Source organism: Engystomops pustulosus, chromosome 1 (genome assembly GCF_040894005.1).
Source record: "Engystomops pustulosus chromosome 1, aEngPut4.maternal, whole genome shotgun sequence".
Classification (NCBI taxonomy): Eukaryota; Metazoa; Chordata; class Amphibia; order Anura; family Leptodactylidae; genus Engystomops; species Engystomops pustulosus.
In genome coordinates, this window is record NC_092411.1 from 140,277,387 (window position 1) to 140,301,994 (window position 24,608).

A 24,608-nucleotide genomic window follows, 5' to 3' on the forward strand; every position below is an offset into this window, starting at 1 on the left:
CAAGGCTTTTTTCAATAGCCTCATAATCGTGTTCCACAGTTGTGGGCAAGGCTAAAAACGCGCCCTGTAGTTTGTCATTTAGTCCCGGGGTGTCAGGTACTTAGCCCACACTGCAGGCAGCAGTTGGAATTTTCTTCATATCCTTTCAAAACTTTTGAGGAAAAACATCCAGATCTCTCCATCTTTCTCTGAGGTTGGGGAATGATCCAGATGGGGGTTAAGGTATACAGTGTCCATGTACTCACCCTGGGGTGATGATAAGACACTTTGTAGCTGCATTTTGGTCAACTTTAGCTGCTTCTTCAGGACTGCCTTGTGTTCTGCACAAGCTTTAGCTTACTCCCTCTAGCCTTTATGTTCTGCAAACTCTTGCTAGCATGGTGTCAGGCAGCTTCTTGCTTACCTTGGCATTGGGCAGCTTCTCGCTAAGCTTCCTGTTCTTGCAAAATGAAGTGCAGTCATGGTCCCAGCTGTTTGAGAAACGGGAACCAACTAGAGTCTCTTCCATTCTCCAAACTGCTTTGGCTGGCACCCACTAGATTGGAATGTTCTGTACAGGCGGTCCCCTACTTAAGAACACCTGACTTACAGACGACCCCTAGTTACAAACGGACCTCTGGATTTTGGTAATTTGCTGTACTTTAGCCCCAGCCTACAATAATCAGCTGTAACAGTTATCAGAGGTGTCTGTAATGAAGCTTTATTGTTAATCCTGGTTCTTATGACAACCCAACATTTTTTAAATCTGATAGTCATAGATAGTGCATGGAGCTACAATTATAACGTATACAGTTACGACTTGCATACAAATTCAACTTAAGAACAAACCTGCAGAACCTATCTTGTACGTAACCCGCCTGTAACTAGATCCACAACTTTACACACATTGGCTGTGAAGATCCCTGATTTGAGTAACACTCTCCGCTGATGCTTGGCAGTACTTTCAAGGATTCCATTAGTCTTTATGTGCAAGGGTTAATTACTTAATCCAAGCAAATAACAAAAGGAATATCCCACTGCTACTACCATTGAATGGACATGGGTAAGGGAAACAGAGGGGGAAAGACATTTTGGCTAGTGAACCAGGTAATCATGGTTGCCTTGGAGCTCATATGCTGCCCAAAGTAAATATTATAATTTGCCTTGGGGGAAGGTTGCATCGGGAAAACCTGTGCATAAATCCCTTCTTATTGTAATGAATAGAAGGACTTGGGGGAACGCCTCTTGAGATCAGGTCTGTTGTAATCTGCAACATAAAACCTAAGGATTTTGACAGAGTATTTGACACTGATTTTCTGTAGGAAGTATGTCATCCATAGATTGACAGTTTTACAAGTCATTAAAAAATAGAAGAACCTTTTTCTAAAAAATAAACCCTACGAAAAACAAATATGTTTGTATGGTGTGTATGTAAAAAGCATGGATTACATCATTTGAAATAATTGGTCTGCAAAATGGACCAAAATAGAGCATGTTCCTATAGTTATTTCACTGATCAATAATCTATAGAAGCACATGCACATCTGAATACATCGATGCATGTGCTGTCAGTGTTGAGCTGACACAGCTATAAAAATGCTAATTCAAAAAAAGGAGAATTAAAAAAAGAATGCGCTCTCTCATCTGATTAGGCCAAATAATGGACAGTTTGTGATGATGTTCATAGTGCATTTACATCTGCCAAGGCGTTATCACATGTTTTCTCACAGAACAAATGTAATACTGTCCCTTCTCTGAAGAGGTACTTACCCAGACTGATTACTCTTATCATATAAGAGGACCCAACAGAAGCTGTACTGCAAGGACAGAGCTACCAGTTTCAAGATCAGGTTCTCTGCTGATTTATCATGCATTAATTCCTCTAAATGCTAAAAAGAAAAAGAAAAGTCTGTACACTGTTATACACTCGTCTGTGGTACTCGTAAAATAAGGTCAGTTATTTTCTTGTTTCTCTAGTGACAGTTTTTGAAGTGATTACCTTATATATACTGGAGTATAAGCCAACCTGAGTATAAACAGAGGCCCCTAATTTTACCACCAAAAACTGGGAAAACCTATTGACTCTAGTATAAGCCGAGGGTGAAAAATTAATTGGTCACAGCCCCCCCAGTATATAGCCAGCCAGCCCCCAGTAGTATATAGCAAGCCTTCCCCCTGTAATATACAGCTTGCCTGCCCCCCTGTAGTGTACAGCCAGACTGCCCCCTGTAGTATACAGCCAGACTGCCCCCTGTAGTATACAGCCAGACTGCCCCCTGTAGTATACAGCCAGACTGCCCCCTGTAGTATACAGCCAGACTGCCCCCTGTAGTATACAGCCAGACTGCCCCCTGTAGTATACAGCCAGACTGCCCCCTGTAGTATACAGCCAGCTCCCTATAGTTAACAGCCTGCCAGCCCCCTGAAGTATACAGCCAGCCCACCCAGCACTTTCTTCGGTCTTCTGTAACAGCCGGCAGAGATGCGGCCGCGCGATCTGCCGGCCGGCTGGCAGATAACATGGGCGCGTCTCTGCCGGCTGTTACCGAAGAAAGAAGAGGAGCCGCACCAACATCAGGGCCGCCAGAGGGAGAGTATATAAGTTTTTTTTTTTTATTGACTCGTGCATAAGCAGTGGTGAGGTTTTTGCAGAACATTTTTGTGCTGAAAAACTCGACTTATACACGAGTATATATGGTATTTTGGTTAATACAAAAATTTGATTTTAAAGGGAATAAACCTATAAAAGAAAGGTATGTTTTACTACCAGATTTTACTACCAGAATTTAAAAAAATCTGAAAGTAATATATATATATATATATATATATATATATATATATATATATATATATGTATCAAAATGTAGCAAGAATAATTTTTCAGGTCCTGCTGTTCAATTTGGAACTTGCTGGTCAACTGTGTCAGCAACTTCCTGCACTCTCACATGTCTATATACACATACATATTTAATTGGAAATCAGTCATCAATACTTAATCAAATTAGTATCTCTTTCTGAAATAGTACCCCGAACCTATACCAACACAGTAAAGGTAATGACTGCTGGGTAGACAATGGGTAGCTTTACAGTTAGAAGTACATGTGCTTTTTATATTAGTTACTTCTAGTGCTATTAGGGATAATTGATGTGTCCCGCGGGACTATATTTGTGGCACACTCCAAAAACTGTCTCTAGGTTAGAGTAACTGGTATTACAAACATGGACTTACAAAGTTTTGTAACATTCATTCTATAGAATATCCTCTGTACAATGATCAAGATTGGCGAGTATGCAATGTTGCTTACCATAATTTTTATACTGTGTTTTAACTTCTTTGTACTATTTATATACCATATCCATATTCATTCCTTCCTGTACATCTATGATTTCTTCACTGATTTGTTTTTCGAGGAGATATGCACATGTGTAAGATAAAAGTTTACTTTTTATATTTTTATTGCTTAATGCACCTTGTGTAGCCCTTCAGCACTTAAAAAAGGATTAAATTGTCAGTATGATCTGGAGCATACAGTGGCTACAGAAAGTTTCCAGACCCTTTTAAATTTTTCACTCTTTGTTTCATTGCAGCCAATTGTTCCTCCACCAGTCAGGGCTGTATGGCAGAGTATGCTGACGAAAGCCTCTCCTCAGTGCAAGACTGAAATTCTGCATACAGTTTGCAACAAAAAAATACATGAAGGACTCCCAGACTATTCCTCTTTTTTTCAAACGCATTTTGAGAGGTATGGATCACATCGGACATTACATCTGCTGTCAACATTATTTAATGAAATCGGGCTGAAAGATGCTGGATCCGTTTTCTACCCTTTAATGTTTCGATAATTTGTGCGGCTAACAATTTATAATATTCTGGAGTGAATCCGTCGGGCCCCGGTGCTTTATCCTTCTGTATTTTTTTAATGATACCTGCTATGTCTTCTCTTGTAATTGGGGCTGATAAAAATTCCTGTTGCTCTTTAGGCAGGGGTGGGACATTCAGGTCTACCAGAAAATTATCCATTTCTTCTTCACTTTCTTTTCTCCCTTCATATAACTTTCTGTAATACTCTGCCAGTATCTTGTTTATCCCCTCCCTATTTCTGACAATCTCCCCCTTTTCATTCCGTAACCCCTCTATTTTACCTTCACCTCTCTTTCCTTATCATGCCTGATAGCATTTTCCCTGTTTTACTGCCAAAACGATAAAGGTCTCTCTCCCCTTTTCATATTATCTCGCTGGATCTTATCCACATACTGTTCAAAAATGTGTTTGCTCTCTATCAGCCTTCCTTTATTTTCGATATTAGGTAGTAGTCTATATTTCTTTGTTGCCTCTCAATAATTTCTCTCTATCTCTACATACTTATGTTTCTTTCTTTTGTTCTTGCCTGCTACATATGACATTATTTCCCTTCTCAAGAATAGCTTGCTTGTTTCCCAAAACACAATTGGGTTCTCCTTCAATAATTTATTATTCTCCTTTGCGTACTACTTATTCCTTTTTTCCTCTCCCACATTTGTAGCTCAATCTGTAAAGGGGCATGATCAGATATAATGATGTCAAAAATGTTGGTGGATTTCACATTTTGCGCCAGTGAAGATGAAATTACTACATAGTCTATTCTTGACCATGTCTCATGTTGCCCTGAGAAATAGGAATATTCTCTCTCTTTTCTATCTTGCACCCTCCAAGTATCTACCAATGACCCTGAATTCAGCATGTTAAACATTATTGCGTCCTCACCCCTTTTCTTGCTGGTCCTTTTGATGTCCGACCCATCTAATCTATCATTGATGACTCTTTTAAAGTTGGGAAAGAATCTTCCCCCTTGTTATACCTCTTACATTCCAAGATGTAATTTTTATCACATTACTTCCCATCTGTACCTTGGTGTTCTTCTACCGTTTCTAGCAAACCCAGTTGCAGAGCTCTCCATTCCCCCCTTCAACCCACTCCGCACCCCCCAACTCCTAGACCTTTTATCCTTACCTCCTTTTTTCCCTAATGGCTCATCCATCTTCTTCTCCATCTCTTTCTCCCACTCTTCCTCCGGCTCCTACCCCCCCCCCCCCAAAGAAAAAAAAGGGAGTTTATATGTATTTTTATCCATTGTGTTTCCTTTCACTGTATTCTTCTCTCCTGACCCTCATTCTATCTTCAGGAGTTCCTTGCAAAATTCCTCTGCTTCTTTATACTGTGAGAAAGTATTCATAACCCCATCTTCTCAAAATATTTTCAAGACTGCAGGAGCTTGCAGGCGAAACCTTACCCCTTTCTTATACAGTTTCAAACATAGAGGGCCGAATTGCTTCCTCGTCTAACTTTTCTACGCCGCATAGTCGGGAATAATAGAAGTTTATGGTTCTTCCACTTCAGATCTCTTTTCTATCTGAATAATCTCAGTACTTTAAATTTATCCTGAAAATCCAACATTTTTGCAATCATTACTCTGGACTTGGTTCCTTCGGACTCTCCTGTTCTTCTGGGTCCCAGCCTGTGGGCCCTCTCCACTCTTATTTTTCTTTCCAGGCCCAAAGTCTTAGGAATGTCCTTGGCTATAATAGATCTAAGTTCTTCTGTAGCTAACTCTGAAAGCCCAATTACTCTCAGACCATTTGACCTCATGAGCTACCACATCACTACCACACCCAAAAGAAGAAAAAAAAACAACAAAAAAAACCTCACTGCAATATGGCCAAGGTAAGCAGAGCACTTTGGGGCCACAATCCTCTAGGCAGAAAGGAGATTTAGCAGATAACCACATTTGATCTTACATATCTCAGTTCTTCATATTGCACATGCAAAAAAAACCCCGCAGTCCTACACAGCGAAGTTTGGTGGCATGCTTTTGAATAGCAGAAGAAATGCAAACAATATAAGAAGGAGAGCACAAAAGCCCCAATCTTTCCAACCGCCTGTACTGCTGCCTCTCTCAGCTTACTTCAGCAAGTTCCCGTGGTCACACAGTATAATATGTTCAGACACGTTGCCTGAAGCATACAGTCCCCTGTAGCACAGTTCAATAATATCCTTTTAAATAGCAAAGAGAGAATAATAAAAGAAAAGACACAACATGCCTCTTTCTGCTTACTTCACCAGTTTCTCTTAGTCAAAGAGCATAGGCTAGTAAGACAAGCTGTCCAAAACATTGTAGTAAGAGCTTAATGGGGCTTTGCATTTATTCTTTCCTTTGCCATGAGAAGAAAAAAATAAAAAAGGCTCTACTCATCCTCCCCAATCGGCTCCGGATTGTGCTTCTTTGTGTCCATCCTTGCTCCTCAGACGGTCAGCATCGTGTCTCCATGTGAAGCCCACAGAGTATCAAAGGACCATTCGTCTGTGCTCCACACTACAGTGCGTTTACACACGATGCTCCCCTCCTCCACTGCATCGTGGAGCACCGCGCTCCGCAGTTCGGCAGCTTGCCGTGTCATGTGGTCCGCTCATGTGATGCACTTCCTCGTAGCCTCGAGAGCTTCTTCCTCTCTCTCCTCTTACTTCATGTCCATCCCCTTCTTTCATCCGGCAAGTGGGCCCTGGAGCCGGAGGACCTCGCTTCACACGCTCACCCGCTTGTCACCATCGGGCGCCACCCCAGAAGTCTTTCGTGGTAGAAGAGCCTTGTTGAGCTTTGTTGGGGTCAAGAATGTACGCTCGGTAATGACGGCACTGGGCATGGCCACAGGATAGGGAACATCCAGCAATTATACCAGTCGATACTGAAAAAGCATTTGACAGTGTGGCCTTGCCCTGGCTCAAAAAGGTGATGAATAAGATGGGGATAAATGGGCTGTTTTATAAAGCAATAGCTACAATGTATAGGGAGCCACAAGCACAGGTGGAGACACAGGGGGAAATTTCACAAAGTTAGATAGAGGAACGTGCCAAGGTTGCCCACTTTCACCTTTGTTATTTAATCTCACAATTGAACCACTAGCATGGAAAATTCACCAGAAAGGTATATAACAGGGGATATAAAGACACTTGAAAATGAGTCTATTTGCAGACGATCTACTCTTATTTATGAATAATGTAGAAAGGGATATACAAGGGGTTTTAGTTTTCTTAAAGGAATATGAAAAAATATCGGGGTATAAGGTAAATACTCACAAAACAAAGATTTTGTTATTAGATAAAAAAGCAGACAAAAAATGGAATCAGCGATGGGGATTGAATATAGTAAGAGATAAATTTAAATATTTGGGAATATGGTTAGGTAGAGAAAGCACAAGATTGTACCCATTAAATTACACCCCCTTATTGAGAGAATCGACAGAGATATTAAGAAATGGATGGAACTTCCCTGTCACTATTTGCTAGGAAAAATTTAGAGTAGCAATGTCATGCATACAAAAACCACCTGCAATGGGGCGGGGGGGGGAGGGTCTCTCCTTTCCCAATTTGAGGGAATACAATATTTCTTGTATTACCAACAGTGAAACATGGTGGTGGTAGTATCATGCTAGCGGGTGTTTTTCAGCACAGGGACAGGATGACTGGTTGTAATTGAAGGAAAGATAAATGCGGCCAAGTACCAAGGTATCCTGGATTTAAACCTCTTTCAGAGCGCTCTGGACCTTCCAACAAAACGATAACCCTAAGCACACGGCTAAAATTACAAAGCAGGGGCTTCAGAACAACCATAACCCTAAGCACACAGCTAAAATAACAAAGCAGGGGCTTCAGAACAACTGTTACCATTCTTGACTGGCCCAGCCAGAACCCTGACCTAAACCCAATTGGTCATCTCTGGAGAGACTTGAAAAAGGCCTCCACCAACGTTCACCATCCAACCTTAAGGAACTGGAGAGGATCTGAATGGCAGAGCATCCCCAAATCCAGGTGTGAAAATTGGCTGCACTGAAACAAAGAGTGAAAAATTTAAAGGGGTCTGAATACTTTCCATACCCACTGTATAGTTAATTGAACTTACTCAATATTAACTTTCAGTTGTTAACCCCTTAAGGACGCAGGGTTTTTCCGCTCATTTCTCGCTCTCCAACTTCAAAAATCCATAACTTTTTCATTTTTACGAGTACAGACCTGTGTGAGGGCTTATTTTGTGCGTAACAAATTTTACATTTCCATAATGTTATTTATTTTAACATGCCGTGTACTGCAAAGCTGAAAAAAAATTCCAAATGTGGAAAAATTGAAAAAAAAACGCACGTGTCACGTTCTTGTGGGCTCAGTTTTTGCGACTTTGACTAAGCACTCAAAATAACACCTCAGTTTTATTCTTTGCTTCGGTGCGATCGCGGTGATACCAAATTTATATATGTTTTATTGTGTTTTAATACATTTTCCAAAATTAAACGAATGTGTACAAAAAAGAAAATAAAAATTTTGCCATCTTCTGATGCTAATAACTTTTTCATACTTTGGTACACGAAGCTGTGTGAGGTGTCATTTTTTGCGAAATGAGGCAACGTTTTCATTGCTACCATTTTGAGGTCTGTGCGACATTTTGATCATTTTTAATTTCATCTTTTATGTGATGTAATAAGGTGTAAAAGTCACATTTTGGACATTTGGGCGCCATTTCCCGCCTCGGAGGTCACCGCCGGCCGTAACCGTTTTTATATTTTGATAGATTGGGCATTTTGGGATGCGGCGATACCTAATATGTTTGTGATTTTTACTGTTTATTATGTTTTATATCAGTTTTAGGGAAAGGGGGGTGATTTGAATTTTTAATATTTTATACATTTTTTTTCTTTTTTAAACTTCTTTTTTTTTCTTTTTTTTCCCACTATTTCTTAGACATTAACCCTAGACGGTCAGATTGCTCCTACCATATACTGCAATACTTCTGTATTGCACTATATGGCATTTTTGCAGGTCATTCATTACAATGAGCCACTGGCTAATTGTAACGAATCTGCAGAAGCCATGTAGCCTCGTGTCAAAAGAAGACCCGAGGCTACCATGGCAACTGATCTTTTAAACGCCAGCGGCGACTTTGTCAGCGGCAATGACAGGGTTAATAGCCACAATCGGTGCAAGCACCGACCGCGGTTATTAGCGGTGGGGGTTTTCTGCAAAATGCCTCAGCCCGTGAGCCCTCTTCATACACTCCTTATACCTCTGCGCCGTAGAGCTATGACGCAGAGCGTTAAGGAGTTATCCACTTACACAAACAATATCAATGATATGCTGTAAGGAAAAGTTATATATTTTTTTCAATATATTTTCTGTATCAATTCCTCATGGTTTTCTACATCTCTGCTTGCTGTACTTCAATGGAAAGCTTCTAAAATAACTTCCAGTGGCTATAATCTGTCCCTGGTGATGTGATAGACATGCAGATGCACGAGCCGTTACTATTACAGATAATGTACTGTCTATAGCTGACTCTCCTAATGATAATATAAATCCTGGACTCTTCTACATTTCATCAGGGATAAGATATAAGTTATTTAGATACACCAACACACATAACAGCATGCATTGGCATTGATATCAGTGGTGTGCTGGTCGAGGGATGCCAAGCCATTCTAGAATGGGTTCCTCCCAACATGTAGCGTCACTGGGATGCTCCCACCAATCACTTATGATAAAGTCAGTTGAGCACACAGCTCAGTCAGCCCAACTAGAAAAAACTTTAAAAGTTACACCTGTGTATATCCTGAAAAACAAATCAGTTAAGACTATTAATTTAGGAGATGAACAATCATTATTTTTGTATCAATGAACATTTGTGGTGTTCTAGCATATTTTAAAATATATATATATTTCTTCTTGAAGTGCATTGCATATATTTGACTTTGCCAAGTCAAAATGGATACATTTTCTCTATGCAGTTTTCTCAAGGCAAATCTAAGCTAGTCCTTGCTGGTTTTTTCACTGCTTTAAATGGGCATTATGAAATAATGGCACATTTTTTGTAAGCGTGTACAACCCTCACTAGAGAACAAACAAAACAATCATTGTACTTCCAGAAAGGAGAGGGAGGCAAGTGGGCCTTGTATGGTTTATATTCCCTGAACAATCTCTAAAGCTCTAATTTTAGTTGTGTGTTTCTAATCTCAGTTTGGATAAATTAGTTTCATATTGTTAAAAATTATATTAATACCTGTATAATAACAACAGTGGATACATCAACCGTTATTATGGCAAAATGACTTTTCTTTCCCAATAGATGCAGAGATGCATTGCAGGGTCTCTCAATAAAAGTCATATTATATCTGTAACATAGAAAATGGTATATATGCATACTTTACTTATTTTATGTTCATTGCAGCTACTTTATTATAACAGTATAGGATAGAGTTGTTCCTGGTCACCTCTACTTTTAGCTTCAGCTATTGAACCATTGTTGGAGCTACCCTCATATCCAAATGTTCAGAAGCAGAGAGGAGAGTAATGCAGTTGACGCTGAGCCAAATAAGCTTTTTGTGTGGCAATGAATGTGCTGGACTAAGGATTGCTTCTACCTTTAAAGCATAACTAAAAGTTTAAAGGGAACCTGTCACTACATTTTTTAAAAATACAGCTAATAACAGGTTCCCATAGAGCCCTATTAGCTAACTGACACCCTTCTTTTAGCTAAAAAATGTTTCCCTCATATGCCTATAAAACTTTATGTTATTTTAGCTGGCATCAGAGGAGACGTGTCTTGCTCGGCCGGCCCCACCCATCTAATCCTCCCCATGCCATTTGTCTCCTTATCATTCAGCTCTTCATGTCATGTGACCAGGGTGATGTCATCTAAGGTCCTTTACCCTGTAACATTTGCAAAGTATAACCCATGTATATACATGAAATCACAGCATCACTGCATGGACTTCTACTCCTCCACATCCTCCATGGAGACATTCTGTGATTTAATGTGATGTGATACATACATGTGTTAGATGTTAATGTTACTTGGTAAAGCAGATGTTACTGGTTAAAGAACCTTAGATCAAATCACCAGGGTCACATGAAATGAAGTGCTCAATGATGTAACAGAACTCTCTCTCAAAGTTCGAGCAAGGCACCCTATAAAACATTTTACACAGGTTGTTCTACCCTTGCTAATAAGTAAACATAGTTATATATGTCTGTAGTTGAATATTGGCAGATGGACCCTAAGTACTACTTCCATACAGCCCCGTGTCCTAGTACAATTTCATTCATAGGATCATTGATAATATCATTGGACTCAAAACAAAAAGTTTATATGCAACTCACAATTCAGCCATGGAACCATTGAGGCTGTGTCCACATGTGGCATTTACATTGCTTTTTGAAACGCAATACAAAAGATGAGGAGATGAGATGTGCCCCAATACATTGTTGTAACATTTGCATTTACAAAACACAATGGGGCACATTTACTTACCTGGTCTTCGGAGTTCACCGAAAGTACATGGTCCGACGATAATGCACTGTGCCGCGATTCACTGAGATTGTGCACCCGATATCTTGCATGTGTCGTTCCCCTTCTTCTTCCTGGTGTATGTAAGTGCATTGTTTTGCGACACAATTTGAAAGTTAAATCTCATTCTGAATCAGTCGGATCGTCCGACGGCACGCCCCCTAATTTGTGTCGCATGCGACACAATCCCAGCGCTTAAATACCTGTCAAAGCCTTTCAAATCCCAAAAACGGTGCAAAGTCTGATGAAAGTGTAATCTGCGACCCTTAGTAAATAAGCCCCAATGTTAACACATATGCTAACATCATGTTAACACATTCATTTGTCAACATAATAATTAACATATATGTTAACATTGTGGTAACTTTTGGATTTTGTAAACACAAATGTTAACATCTATGTAATTAATCTCCTCTCTTTAGCTTTTTTATTGTGTTTCAAAATGCTATGTAAACGCTATGTCTGGACGCAGTCTCAGGCATAAGGGTAATGCTTTTTAATATTTTTTTTTTATAAAGTACAGGCAGTCCCGGTTTATGTACAAGATAGGTTCTGTAAGTTTGTTCTTAAGTTGAATTTGTATGCAAGTCAGAACGGTATATTTTATAACTCTTACCAATTTTTTTTTGGTCTCTGTGTCAATTGGATTTTAAAAATGTTGGGTTGTCATAAGAACCAGGATTAATAATAAAGCTTAATTGCAGACACCTTTGATAACGGTTATAGCTGTTTATTGTAGCCTAAGGCTAAAGTACAGTACATTACCAACATCCAGAGATCTGTTTGTAACTATGGGTTGTCTGTAAGTCTGGTGTTCTTAAGCAGGGAACCGCTTGTATTTATTTTGGGGGCTTTATTTGAATGTAAGGTTACAAAGAAAGGTTTAATAAAATTGAATGAAACAACAGTGCAGATAATAGTTAACTCTGTATACTTTATTTAAAAAAATGTAATGTCTTCTTTTAGCCCGATCTTCCTCCCTATTTAAGCAGTTTGTGTAAATCAACTTTCATGGACAAGATGGCAGAATGCAGGCCCCCCCATCCCCGGTCGCGTTTGAACCCCCTGCAACTCCGATTCTTACTCTCTGGCTGTACTATTACAGTGTGCAATCTAAGGGGTAAACCATGTACATTTGACATTTAATAAACTTTTTTGTGTTTTATTTTCTTATTTCTTTAAGAGAGTAAATTATCTAGGGTTATATATAAACACCATCTGGAAAACATGCAATGAGATGAAAGATAGAAAGATTAGACAAACAAGAGCAGATACAATTGTCAGAGTAGCATGTGCGTTCTTAGACTTTTCACTTTACCTCGACTCAAGGATGTGAAGTAATTCAGCGTTATTAATAAGCTCCTCTGATGACAGCAAAACATATGGAACATGCTTGCAATGGTGGTTGTGGTGCTTAGGGTTGTCTGACATAAAAGGAACAGAATGGTTTAGAAAGTATTATTGATAAGAAAAAAAAAATTAAATATATATATTTTCTTGTTCATATATCCATTTTAAATCAGTTAATCAGTCTTTTTAAATTGAACACCTACCTTTTATTTTTTCAATTATCTGGTTATATCTGGTAAATCGTGCTTTGTACTAACAATTTTGGTTACTGTCTCTGTTTTGTAATGTAGATTTATATAATGCTGAGGCCCACAACTTTTTTTGTAACCAGGAATGGCTGCACATCACCAGTATCTATAAATAAAAAAATTCAGTGCGTGCCCAAGCCCCTTGTGCATATACAAAGTAAATAAATACATTACTTTTTGATATGTAATATATTTATTTATTCAGCCACTTTATAAACAGTAATTGCATTACTATGGAAATTTTTCAACTATTCAATTTTTATCATGCACCTTGGCATCTTTGCACATATTTATGCCCATTAGGTTTTGAATTTTTTCAACTTTACGCAAACATAGTTGTCTCTCTCAAGTGACTCACTTTCCCCTTGCGCGTACTTATTTCTGGCTCTGGTGCTGCCGATCGCTGCCCTTGCGACTTCAGTCTTCCTTGCGGAGCATGCGCGTAGTTATCTCTTGGTCACCCCCACACAACGCGATAATCTGGGTTTCAGACTCTGTCCCGTGATCTTGTGTCGTTCCCGAGATCTCGCGATACCACACATCTAACTCCATACACTCAATGAGGCAGATTTACTTACCCGGTCCATTCGCGATCCAGCGGCGCGATCTCTACGGTGGATTTGGGTCCGGCCGGGATTCATTAAGGCAGTTCCTCCGACATCCACCAGGTAGCGCTGCTGCACTGAAGAGCATCGGAACGCACTCAAGTTCACCGGCCTATTCCTAGTGAAGGTAAGTGCAAGCTCCGCAACACATTTTTTTTTAAAAAATGCGGCATTTTTCCGAATCCGTCGGGTTTTTATTCGGCCATGCCCCCCGATTTCCGCCGCGTGCATGCCAGCGCCGATGCGCCACAATCCGATTGCGTGCGCCAAAATCCTGGGGCAATTCAGGGGAAATCGGTGCAAATCGGAAATATTTGGGTAACACGTCGGGAAAACGCGAATCGGGCCCTTATTAAATGACTCCCAATGTGTATCTCTGTGCCTCTGCGCACTTGAATTCAATTATCTCTAAGCACTGGTTTCTCTTTATTGGTGCATCTACATATATATACTCTCAACATAGTACAACCACACACTCCCCCTTGAGAAAGCCTCAGGCGAAACACGTTTCAGGGTTTTTCTGTGCATGTCTATCTAGTGGTATGGTAACTATGTTTCTAGGTTTTTAGACATATTTATTACATGTTTAGCTTATGCTATTTGTCGCTGTGTCTATGTCCAAGCCTATTTATTGTTGGTCCATATATGCTACATACTTTGCCCATGGTTGGCATTATTCTGTGATACATGCACTATTTTTATGCTTATTTTTAGCATATTGTTCAATTTTGCTGCTAATGTATTGGTAAAGAAATTTAATAAAGATGACATTGTTCTAGCTTGCTAAGTGTATATGCTCCAATCTTTCTTGGGTTCAAGTTTTTTTGGTATATACTTTTTTGAGCAGGGGATAACCATCTACATCCAATTTGTTGCCCATATCCCCAGCTTGATACTATATTTGGTGTTCCTTAATTATGGTGTTGTAAACGTGCACTAACTTGGTTTCAATGCTGTATTCACTGTATGTATTTAAATACTGGATGTATACTGAATGTAATAAAAAATACTGGATGTATTTTACTGTAGGATGGATTTATGGTATGATCTGGTGCAGTATTTAAAATGTTCTGGTGTTGTATGTGTTTCACCTTCTGTAGTGGGTGAATAAATAACACAACGTTTTTGTATTTATGGGTTGGTAGAAGTATTGTCTTTGTCTATATATGAGTTAATATATTAATTAAATAATGTTATATAGATACAAAAGGTTCAGGTAAATGGTATATTAATATAAATGCATTTTAAATATTGTCATTGTTGATTAGAGTAGGTATAATTTTTTCTTGCTCCCAAAGTGAGTTGTTAAAAGGCAGAAGCTGCAGGAAAAGGGGCAATATCAGAGAGGGGCACCTATAATACCCCCTTTATGAACCCACTTCCAACATCCTTTTCTTTAAAAAAAAAATTGATACTTGCCTTTCACCATTTTACCCAATGGCAATACTCACTTATCCTCTAATAGCTCTGTGTAGGGCTCTGAAGCCAACAGGCACAGTGTGATTAAATAGTCACCCCTGCAGGCTTCAGAGATGTGTGCACAGATGCTAAAGAGAAAAGGACTGCTGCAGTTGAATGCAGAAAAGTGAGAATCAGTTTTTTTTTTTATTTATGTCTGCGAACCCCAACTATTTAGTTGTGGAATAAACTAGGTGTTCTATGTCCCATTCTTGGGCTCTTATTTAAGTTTCTATTTATCCATTGCCTCCCCCATTCTAAAATCAACTTTTAAATTATACTTATGAGTCAGAAGGACTCGGGGGTCATTACCAGAGCCCTCCCCAGTGTAGCTTCACAGAGTGTTACACTATTTCCCCTCCTACCTAATCTCATGACAGCAGAGGAAACTTTCGCAAACAGTGGGTGGGGGGATTCCTCCTGCTCACTGTAACAGACTGTGAAGCTGAACGATAAACTGCTTGATCATGTAGGCAGGTATTAAAAAAGCAGAAAGGAGACTTCCGGTTCCGGCGCTGGTATGTGAGGACGTGCGCAGCTCCGCTCCTCGCAGCCTGGGACGCATACCGACAAGAGAACCAGACAATAAGCCCCCCCATAACCCCAGGGGAAACGAAAAAGACACCCGATAACGGTGGAGCGGCATATGGAAAGATACCTTCTACGAAGCGGCACGAGAATCTCCACAGGAGTCGGCACACCACGAGGCTCACACGTTCTTAAGATGGCGCCGCCAGGTAACACACAAGCTGAGCCAGCTCCACAGGCCCTGTCGCTGACACCGATGGAGGAACATACAGACCAGGCAGCTCACTCACCAGGTACTGAAACACCAAGACTACACCAAGCTAGCCACGGAAGTGGCCAAATATATTGTACCCGAACTCACTGCGACATTGCAAACCGCAGTGCAAAGCACCCTGCAGGCCCTGCAAGATCAAGTTAGCAGGCATGGAGGTAGACTGAACGAAGTGGAAACACGAGTGTCGGCACTAGAAGATCAATATGCAGAATCGCATGATAAAACGAGTGAAACTGAGCGATTACTCACAGCTCTTCAAGATAAGGTTGACGACCTTGAAAATAGAGCCAGGAGAAACAATTTGCGCCTGGTAGGACTTCCTGAGTCCATTCCATCAGTGGACCTGCAGCACCTGTGTGAGGTAGAACTCCCCAAGACACTGGGTCTGGCCTTTCCAAGGAGAGTGGAAAGGGCCCACAGAATCGGTCCGGCACCTGCGGCCACAGAAAGCCCCACAGCATCACAGCATTCCAGACCACGACAAGTAATAGTAAAATATCTGGACTTTAATGATAAAGAAGCCATCCTGAGGAGATATCGCAATCGTAGGGATCCACTGCTGATGCAGGGACGTAAAATACTACTTTTTGGCGACTATTCTGCTGAGGTGGCGTGAAAACGAAAAGAATATAGCACAGTATGCACGGCGCTAGTGAAAGCCAACGTGAGGTTCCAACTGGCCTACCCAGCGATACTTAGGATCCGCAACCCGGATGGCACTTTGACAACGGCAAACTCACCGCGAGCAGCTTCTGCACTATTGGAGGAAATCTACAACCGACAGGATCACCGATCGCCTTGACGAACACCACGACACTCCACACCGCCGCTAGCATTTGACCGGGACAACTGGAGATCATCCCCACATAAGAGATCAGAATGGGCCATCTCTAGTCCCCAGCCACAACGGGAATCCAACAGGCAGGTGGTAACAGATCGAATGCCAATGGAAGAGAACGACTAGAGATGGTATGGGGTAAGATGCACATGGCACTGTAACCCCACCTTGATGACATGGCCTTAAGAGAAATACGCCAGGGGTAGCGTTGAATTTAATGCTGAATGTTATGATATGCGGTGAAACAAATGGGGGGGGGGGGATGGATACACAGTCTAAGTCCCGGAGAGGAGGCGCGAGCCTCTATTACCAGAAAAAAGGAAGTCCCTGATACCGAGTTAATGGGACACATGGTTGAGCCCTGGTTTATTGCTCCACTGTGTTGGAGATTTCAGTTGATCTACATTTTTTGTTCAATTATTCTTGTTTATAGGTGCTGCTGTCAACATGGGGGGGGGAGGGGAGGGAAGGTGAGGGGTGGAAAAAGAGAAGTGGGAACAAACCCAACGAGGGAGCCGTAGACACATCAATAATGTCAAACATACTTTAATATGCGTCTTGTGACTTGGAATGTCAAGGGGTTAAAATCACCCCATAAAAGAAACATGGTCTTACGTCATCTAAAAAGACTTAAGGCTGGCATAGTCATGCTGCAGGAAACCCACCTGGCAACGGCAGATTTTTTCCGAATGCACAAATCTTGGGTAGGGCCAGTCTACGGCTCCGCCGCTGTGGAAGGTAAGGCAGGAGTATTAACTTACAGTGACGTGGAGGGTAGACTTTCTAATGTGGTAATACATAGCCAGGGAAAAGATCTCAGTATTTATAATGTTTATGCGCCTAACACCGGTCAGCAGCCCTTTTTTGCGGCACTGACCACAAGAATTCTCCAGGATGCTATAGTAGACAAAGTATTAGGTGGGGATATGAACTCAGTCCATGTCTCATCGGAAGACAGAACTTATAGGGGAAACGACAGGAGGGACACAAGACTATATGACTTTTTGGTACATGTTGGTATCAAGGATATGTGGAGGCTCTTGCACCCTCAGGAGAGAGAATTTACACACTTTTCACACCCACATGACTCGTGGTCCAGGATAGACTACCTATGTACTTCAGACTCATTGGTAACGAGAGTACAAGACACGTGTATAGAAGAACTAGTAATATCTGACCATGCACCGGTGAGCCTTAACCTCCTGGACAGACACCCCAAGGGTTCAGATTGGCTATGGCGTTTCCCGACCTTTTTAGTAAAAGATGACACATTTGTAGAATTAATGAGAGGATGGTGGACAGAGATACTAGTGACAAATGGGGCTCATATGACGGAATCCCACCTATTTTGGGAAGTGGCTAAAGTAACAATAAGGTATAAACTAATGGCACATGTTGGGATCCTAAAGAAAAACGCAAAACGACAATTTGAAAAAGCAAGTGACCTGGTGCGACAGACATATTTGACCTATTTGTCCTCACCAACACCAAATGCTAAGGAGGCCTGGATACAGGCCAAAACTGAATTTGACATGTGGGCAGATAGGAAGGAACAGTTTATCAGATCGCAGCAAGAAGTGGAGCTCCGCAGATTTGGAAACAAATCTGGACGTCTGTTGGCAAACCTAGCCAAAGGAAAAACACCCAAACGTCATATAGGTGCCCTGAAAAAACCTGACGGTTCCCTAACTATAGACCCCTTACAAATCAATCAGACGTTGGGGGATTTCTACAAAACTCTTTATACAGATATAACATACGACCCGGCACAGGGCAACGCATTTCTAAACAAGGTGACTTTACCCACAATAACACCAGACCAGTTAGCATCCCTGAATGCCCCAATATCAGCAGAAGAAATACAGACCACCATTAAGACGCTCCCACAGGGAAAAACTCCTGGTCCTGATGGGTTCTCAGGAGAATTTTACAAAGCCATGACCCAACAGATAGCACCTCAATTGTCCAATTTGTTTAATGATATCTTGCAAGACCGTCCATTATACCCAGGAACTAATGTAGCACATATAACATTAATACCCAAAGATAATCGAGATCCAACCGACCCGGGATCATACCGATCTATCTCCCTACTCAATCAAGACCAGAAGCTCCTATCCAAAATCATAGCAAACCGATTGGCAGCTTTTTTGCCATCACTGATCCTAGGTAATCAGGTTGGTTTTATTAAAGGAAGAGCAGCGGTAACAAATGTGAGAAGGGTCCTCATGGCCTTGGGAGTGACGGAGGGAAGGAAAACGGAAGGAAAGGTGCCTGCCCTGGTTGCCCTCGACGCGGAGAAGGCATTTGACAACCTGCGCTGGGGGTGGCTAGGGCAGGTCCTGGATAGAATGGGGTTTAGGGGTGCTTTTAGAACTTACCTGGAAATGCTATATCTAGACCCTAGGGCTAGGATCAACACTCCGGGCTTCCTCTCGGCCCCTTTTCCTCTTCAGAAGGGAACGAGACAGGGGTGTCCACTCTCGCCGCTTCTTTTTGATCTGGCTCTGGAGCCCTTGTCTCGACTCCTGGAGAAAGGAGACGTCTTTCAAGGAATAGAGATGGGATCGCGACACCTACACACAGGTCTATTTGCTGACGACATAATTCTTTTCATGTCTGATTTAGAAAAGGATCTGACTAGAACCATAGAGACGTTAGAAAGTTTTGGATCCTTTTCAGGCTTTCGCCTTAACATTTCAAAATGTGCTATATTGTTCCTGGGGAAAGGACCCTTCCCACAAACCCTCCGAAACACGTATCAGGGAATACCAATAGCACGTACGGAACTGACTTATTTGGGTATCAAAATAGGTAGAACGCAGGAATCCGTGTACAGATTAAACTACCCTCCACTTTTTACGAAAATATTTGCTGAATTAACCAAGTGGCATGATTTGCCATTATCCCTACTGGGACGAAATCATCTCATTAAGTTGATGAGCGTGTCAAAACTACTATACCCGTTACAGACTGTGCCAATACTACTGAGACATGTGGATGTGACAAAAATGAACGCTGCATTCTCCCGCTTTTTATGGCACGGGAAACGACCCAGAATTAAAAGGGAAAAATTGATTATGACAAAGGAAATGGGGGATATGGGTTTACCATGTATAAGAACATACAACTTGGCCTGTATGGCTAGACACATTTTTGACTGGACGCACAGGACGAGCTTTTATTCCGATTACGAACTGGAAGAGGCATTCTGCTCCCCTTATAACCCAGCAGCACTACTACACGCGCAACTACCGAAAATACCGTATAATCTTAAGAGTTCAATTATATGTAAAGACACTATAGCATCCTGGAGAGTCCTGAGGAAAAGGTATGGTTTATCTTATGCAATTTCAAAGCACTTGCCGCTTTGGGCCAACCCTGCTTTCCCACAGGGTAGGAGTAATAGGCTATTCCATAAATGGAAAGAGAAAGGAATAATAAAGGTGGGGCAGCTACTACACGGCTCTGAACCTCGTTGGCTGACAATAGAAGAACTTACACAACAATTTGATCTAGGCACTGACCAATTTATACAATGGGGCAGATTTATCAAGCAGTCTGAAAGTCAGAATATTTCTAGTTGCCCATGGCAACCAATCACAGCTCAGCTTTCATTTCACCAGTGCTCATGAATATTTTAAAGGGGAGCTGTGATTGGTTGCCATGGGCAATTGGAAATATTCTGACTTTCAGACTGCTTGATAAATCTGCCCCAATATGCGCAAGTGAGGGATGTAATTATGACAAAATTGAGTGATGTAAGTAAGGAAATATCCAGCAACCCATTTGACTTTCAGATACTAGGGGGTACAATATGTCAAAATATATCATCTTACTATGCAAGGTTAAGAAATAGGATGACCGAAAAGGTGGAAGCAACAGCCTTTAATTCATGGTCGAGCCATATTACGACAGCAGATATAGGGGAGAAATTAGTGAAAGGCTGGCAAACAGTTAGGAAAGTAATACTGAGTGAAACATGGAGGGATACACATTTTCGTATACTTCATAGGGCAATATATGCCTTTAATCTCCCTCCCTCTCCAGCAAAACCAGACAGGAAAACGGCCTGTCCTAAGTGTCAAGAAGATGCCACTGACCTGTTTCATGGGCTATGGTCATGTACACATGTGCAACAGCTATGGAAACAAATCCAGGAGATGTGTCATAAGGTGTGGGGGTGGATGATACCATTAGAGCCAATATTGTACCTTTTTCATTATTTTGAGGAATCAGAGGATAACTCCCCACTGCAGCCCTTATTTATCCCCCAGCTCTTTCATGTCATCACTCTTATGACCGTTCGAAGTATATTGAGAATGTGGCTGGAACCTGAACTTCCGTCCATACGACAGATTATAGAACAAATGAAGCACCAATTGTATATAGAAAGGTTGGAGACGGAGAGGGGGAAAAAAACGAAGACTAAACACTTCTTTGGTAAATGGAGGAAATGGGTTGTTGCTTATTTGAATGAAAGGGAAATCACAGTGCTAATGCAACCTTTCACCCTCACTCAGTGGTACCTCTTGGAAAATCTGAAGGGCACCTTGGGTCCATTAAGGGTACCATAAAATTTGATGTGTATTTGAATGTCCTAAAAGAGGTTTCCCGCTCTTGATGTTCCACTCTGTCATGTGAACTTCGGGTACCCCTACCATGTAAAACACAGCACCATGTTATAATGTCAATCTGTTTTATTCTGTTATGTCTTTGAAGAGGGCGATACACCCTCACTTTTGTTGTATGGTCAATTTTGTTTGTGTGAAAAATGCAAAACCAAATAAAAATTGTTTTAAAAAAAAAAAAAAAGCAGAAAGATTAGGGGCTAATCTAATCTGAAAATGTGCTTAGTCTGTGAATTCCAGACTGTGTGATGATGTAATGATACTACCTGTTGCTTCCGGTGTTGCCCGGGATAGTAAATAACTGCTCTTAGCTCTTACAAAATAGCAAAAAATATTTTATATGTAACTATAGACTGTCTCTGACCGTCCCTTTTTTATGAACTTTTTTGACCGTCTCTGACCTTTTCTGTCTTTGGTAGTCTCTTTCAGTGACTGTCTGTCTCTGGCAGTCTCTTTCAGTGACTGTTTGTCTCTGGCAGTCTCTTTCAGTGACTGTCTATCTCTGGCAGTCTATTTCGGTGACTGTCTCTGGCAGTCTATTTCGGTAACTGTCTCTGACACTCTCATTTGAGTGACTGTCTCTGACACTCTCATTTGAGTGTCTCTGACACTCATTAATGTGACTATTTCTGACACTCCCATTAAAGTGACTATCTCAGACACTGTCATTCAAGAGACTGTCTCTGACACTCTCAATTGAGTGACTGCCTCTGTCTCCGACTGTCACTTTGTCTATGGGAAGATTTATAAGAAGTGTCTGAGAGCAGAATTGTTCTAGTTGCCCATGGCAACCAATCTAATCGAAAGTTTCCTTTTTGCACAGCTGTTTATAAAATTACAGCTGATCTCTGATTGGTTTCTATGGGAAAATAGAACAGTTTTACCTCATACATTTCTGATACATCTTACCATATCTCTGTATCCCTATCCATTTTACTTCACACATAAGCATCTTATACTCATTGCCTACATTAACCAATCAAAGCCAGAGCTCATATTGACCTGTGACAGAATAGCAACCAGTCATCGCTCAGCTTCCAACTGCCACAGCAGCAGCAGACAATGGCTCCTGTATATGGTAATAAATTAGTGGATTTTGGAAAGCGCAAGGTGAAAAATTTCAGCTCAAAACCCAGTCTATGACGTTCCCTGAGTCACAGGGAGCGTCTGTGCAAAATTTGGTGAATGTAAACACGAGGGTACAGATTCCTTTAGTGTACATACATACATACCTACATACAAACACACATACACTCAGCTTTATATATTACAGATGATGGACAGGGCAGGGACTCCTTGCATCATATACACCATATAAGCCGAATGTGCCGAAAATCGCTTGGGTTTTTAAAAAAACAAAATGTGTACTCACCTTTCAACACCTCCCTGGCAGGTCCTCTACTTTTCATTAATGCTACGGCATCAGCTCTGGGTCCCCCACATGGTTCCGTCGTTCGCGTCATGACGTCAGCTGCTTCCTGACATTATAGTGTGTGTGTCGCCATCGCCACACACTGTGATGTCAGCAAGCGGCTGATGTCATGACACAAGCGACGGTACAATGTGCGGGGGATGCAGAGATGAAGCCAGAGCATCAATGAAGAGAAGAGGACCTGCCGGGACGCATCAGAATGTAAGTACACATTTTTCTTTTTCTTATAGGCTGGGTAAACTTAGGGGAGGGGCTATAGGCTATATACTGGGGGCAGGGACTATAGGCTACATAATTGGGGCATGGGCTGCAGGCTATATACTGGGGGGCATGGGCTGCAGGCTATATACTGGGGGGCACGGGCTGCAGGCTATATACTGGGGGGCATGGGCTGCAGGCTATATACTGGGGGGCAGGGACTGCAGGCTACATACTAGGGGGCAGAGGCTGTAGGCTACATACTGGGAGCAGGGTCTGCTAACTATATACTGAGGGCAGGTGCTGCTGGCTATATACTGGGGGCATGGGCTGAGAAGCTATATACTGGTGGCTGGGGCTGCAGGCTATATACTGGTGGCTGGGGCTGCAGGCTATATATTGGGTGCAGGGCCGGGCAGGCTACATACTGGGGGCAGGGCCTGGCAGGCTACATACTGGGGGTAGGGTCTGAAAGGCTATATACTGGGGGCAGGGGCTGGCAGGTCATATACTTGGGACAGGGGATGTAGGCTATATACTGGGAGCAGGGGCTGCTGGACATATACTGGGGCAAAGGGTTGGCTGTGTACTGGGGGCATGAACTGCCTGTCTATGTACTGTGGTCAAGAGGCTTCTGGCTTAATTCTGGGGGCATGAGCTGGCAGGCTATATACCAAATTTATACTCAAGTCAATAGGTTTTCCCAGTTTTTGTGTCAAAATTAGGTACCTCGGCTTATACTCAAGTATATACGGTAACTATGGTAACTAGTTTTTGGAGTGCAATCTCCACCAGAGTGTCTGGTATGTGGAATCCAGCCAATTCATGGGCTGAGTAGGTTCTTGTGTGTTAGACCTAGATAGACAATTGTTTCTAAATGACTTGAAATTTTGTCTTTACAGTGCTTCACTAAGAGTACTATTATTGCAAACAGGTTTTATACTCATTACTTACTCAGATTATTCGGCACACTTATTTTGAAGGTCATGTGTGAGACATGTATATTTTGACACAATTGTAGCCAATAATCAGTGCAGTCATACTCTATCACAAGAGAGAAATGAGTCCATGGAAAGTCACTTGCTATAAAATGGTTGTTGGATATGAGACAAAAGCAGCTTGTTAATCTGTAAAAAAAACAGTATTTAGTGTTATAATTTTGTATATTTTTTTGTTTTTAGACAATATCATCCATTATTTGATTTTCAAAAGCATTGTCAAGGCAACCTCAGATATAGAAGCAGGTTAAATATTTCTTAGATACATAGAAGTATGGCAGGCCAAACAAGCAAGAATCTATAAGCAAACTCCAGAAACAAGTGACACCAGAAGAGGTCAAATGAAAAAATCATTTTAATTAAAATTCTATTGCTTGATATAAAAATTAATTAAACCCCAATGCCAACAAAAACAATGGGGATGCCAACAAATACACACACACACACACACACACCTTTACCAACTAAACTATAGTAGTTGTGTGAAAATGATGATGTATCTTGGTAGATGTTAATAGATGTTGGTATCTATGATAGATGCCTGCATTCACCTAGCAATTCATCATAGGACAGATATCCTTCCAACAACATGAGAAGACAGCTGCATGTCACACAGAGTAATTTCAGTGACTTTCACCAAGGGTAACATTTTCTGAATGTGTTATAATATTGGAGATTGATTTTAAAATGGTGGATGAATAATTCT

General features: G+C 41.3%; 1 protein-coding gene across 1 annotated transcript in view; it reads right to left on the reverse strand.

Moving 5' to 3' along the window:
• SHOC1 (shortage in chiasmata 1) overlaps positions 1-24,608 on the reverse strand; it is a 123,345-nt gene that overhangs the window by 14,963 nt on the left and 83,774 nt on the right. Inside the window, exons 20-23 of the mRNA XM_072154740.1 lie at positions 23,859-24,031; positions 12,661-12,766; positions 10,056-10,167; positions 1,750-1,868 (exon numbers count right to left, since the gene is read on the reverse strand). Coding sequence (XP_072010841.1) covers positions 1,750-1,868; positions 10,056-10,167; positions 12,661-12,766; positions 23,859-24,031 — 510 coding nt within the window. The remainder of the gene's footprint in view (positions 1-1,749; positions 1,869-10,055; positions 10,168-12,660; positions 12,767-23,858; positions 24,032-24,608) is intronic.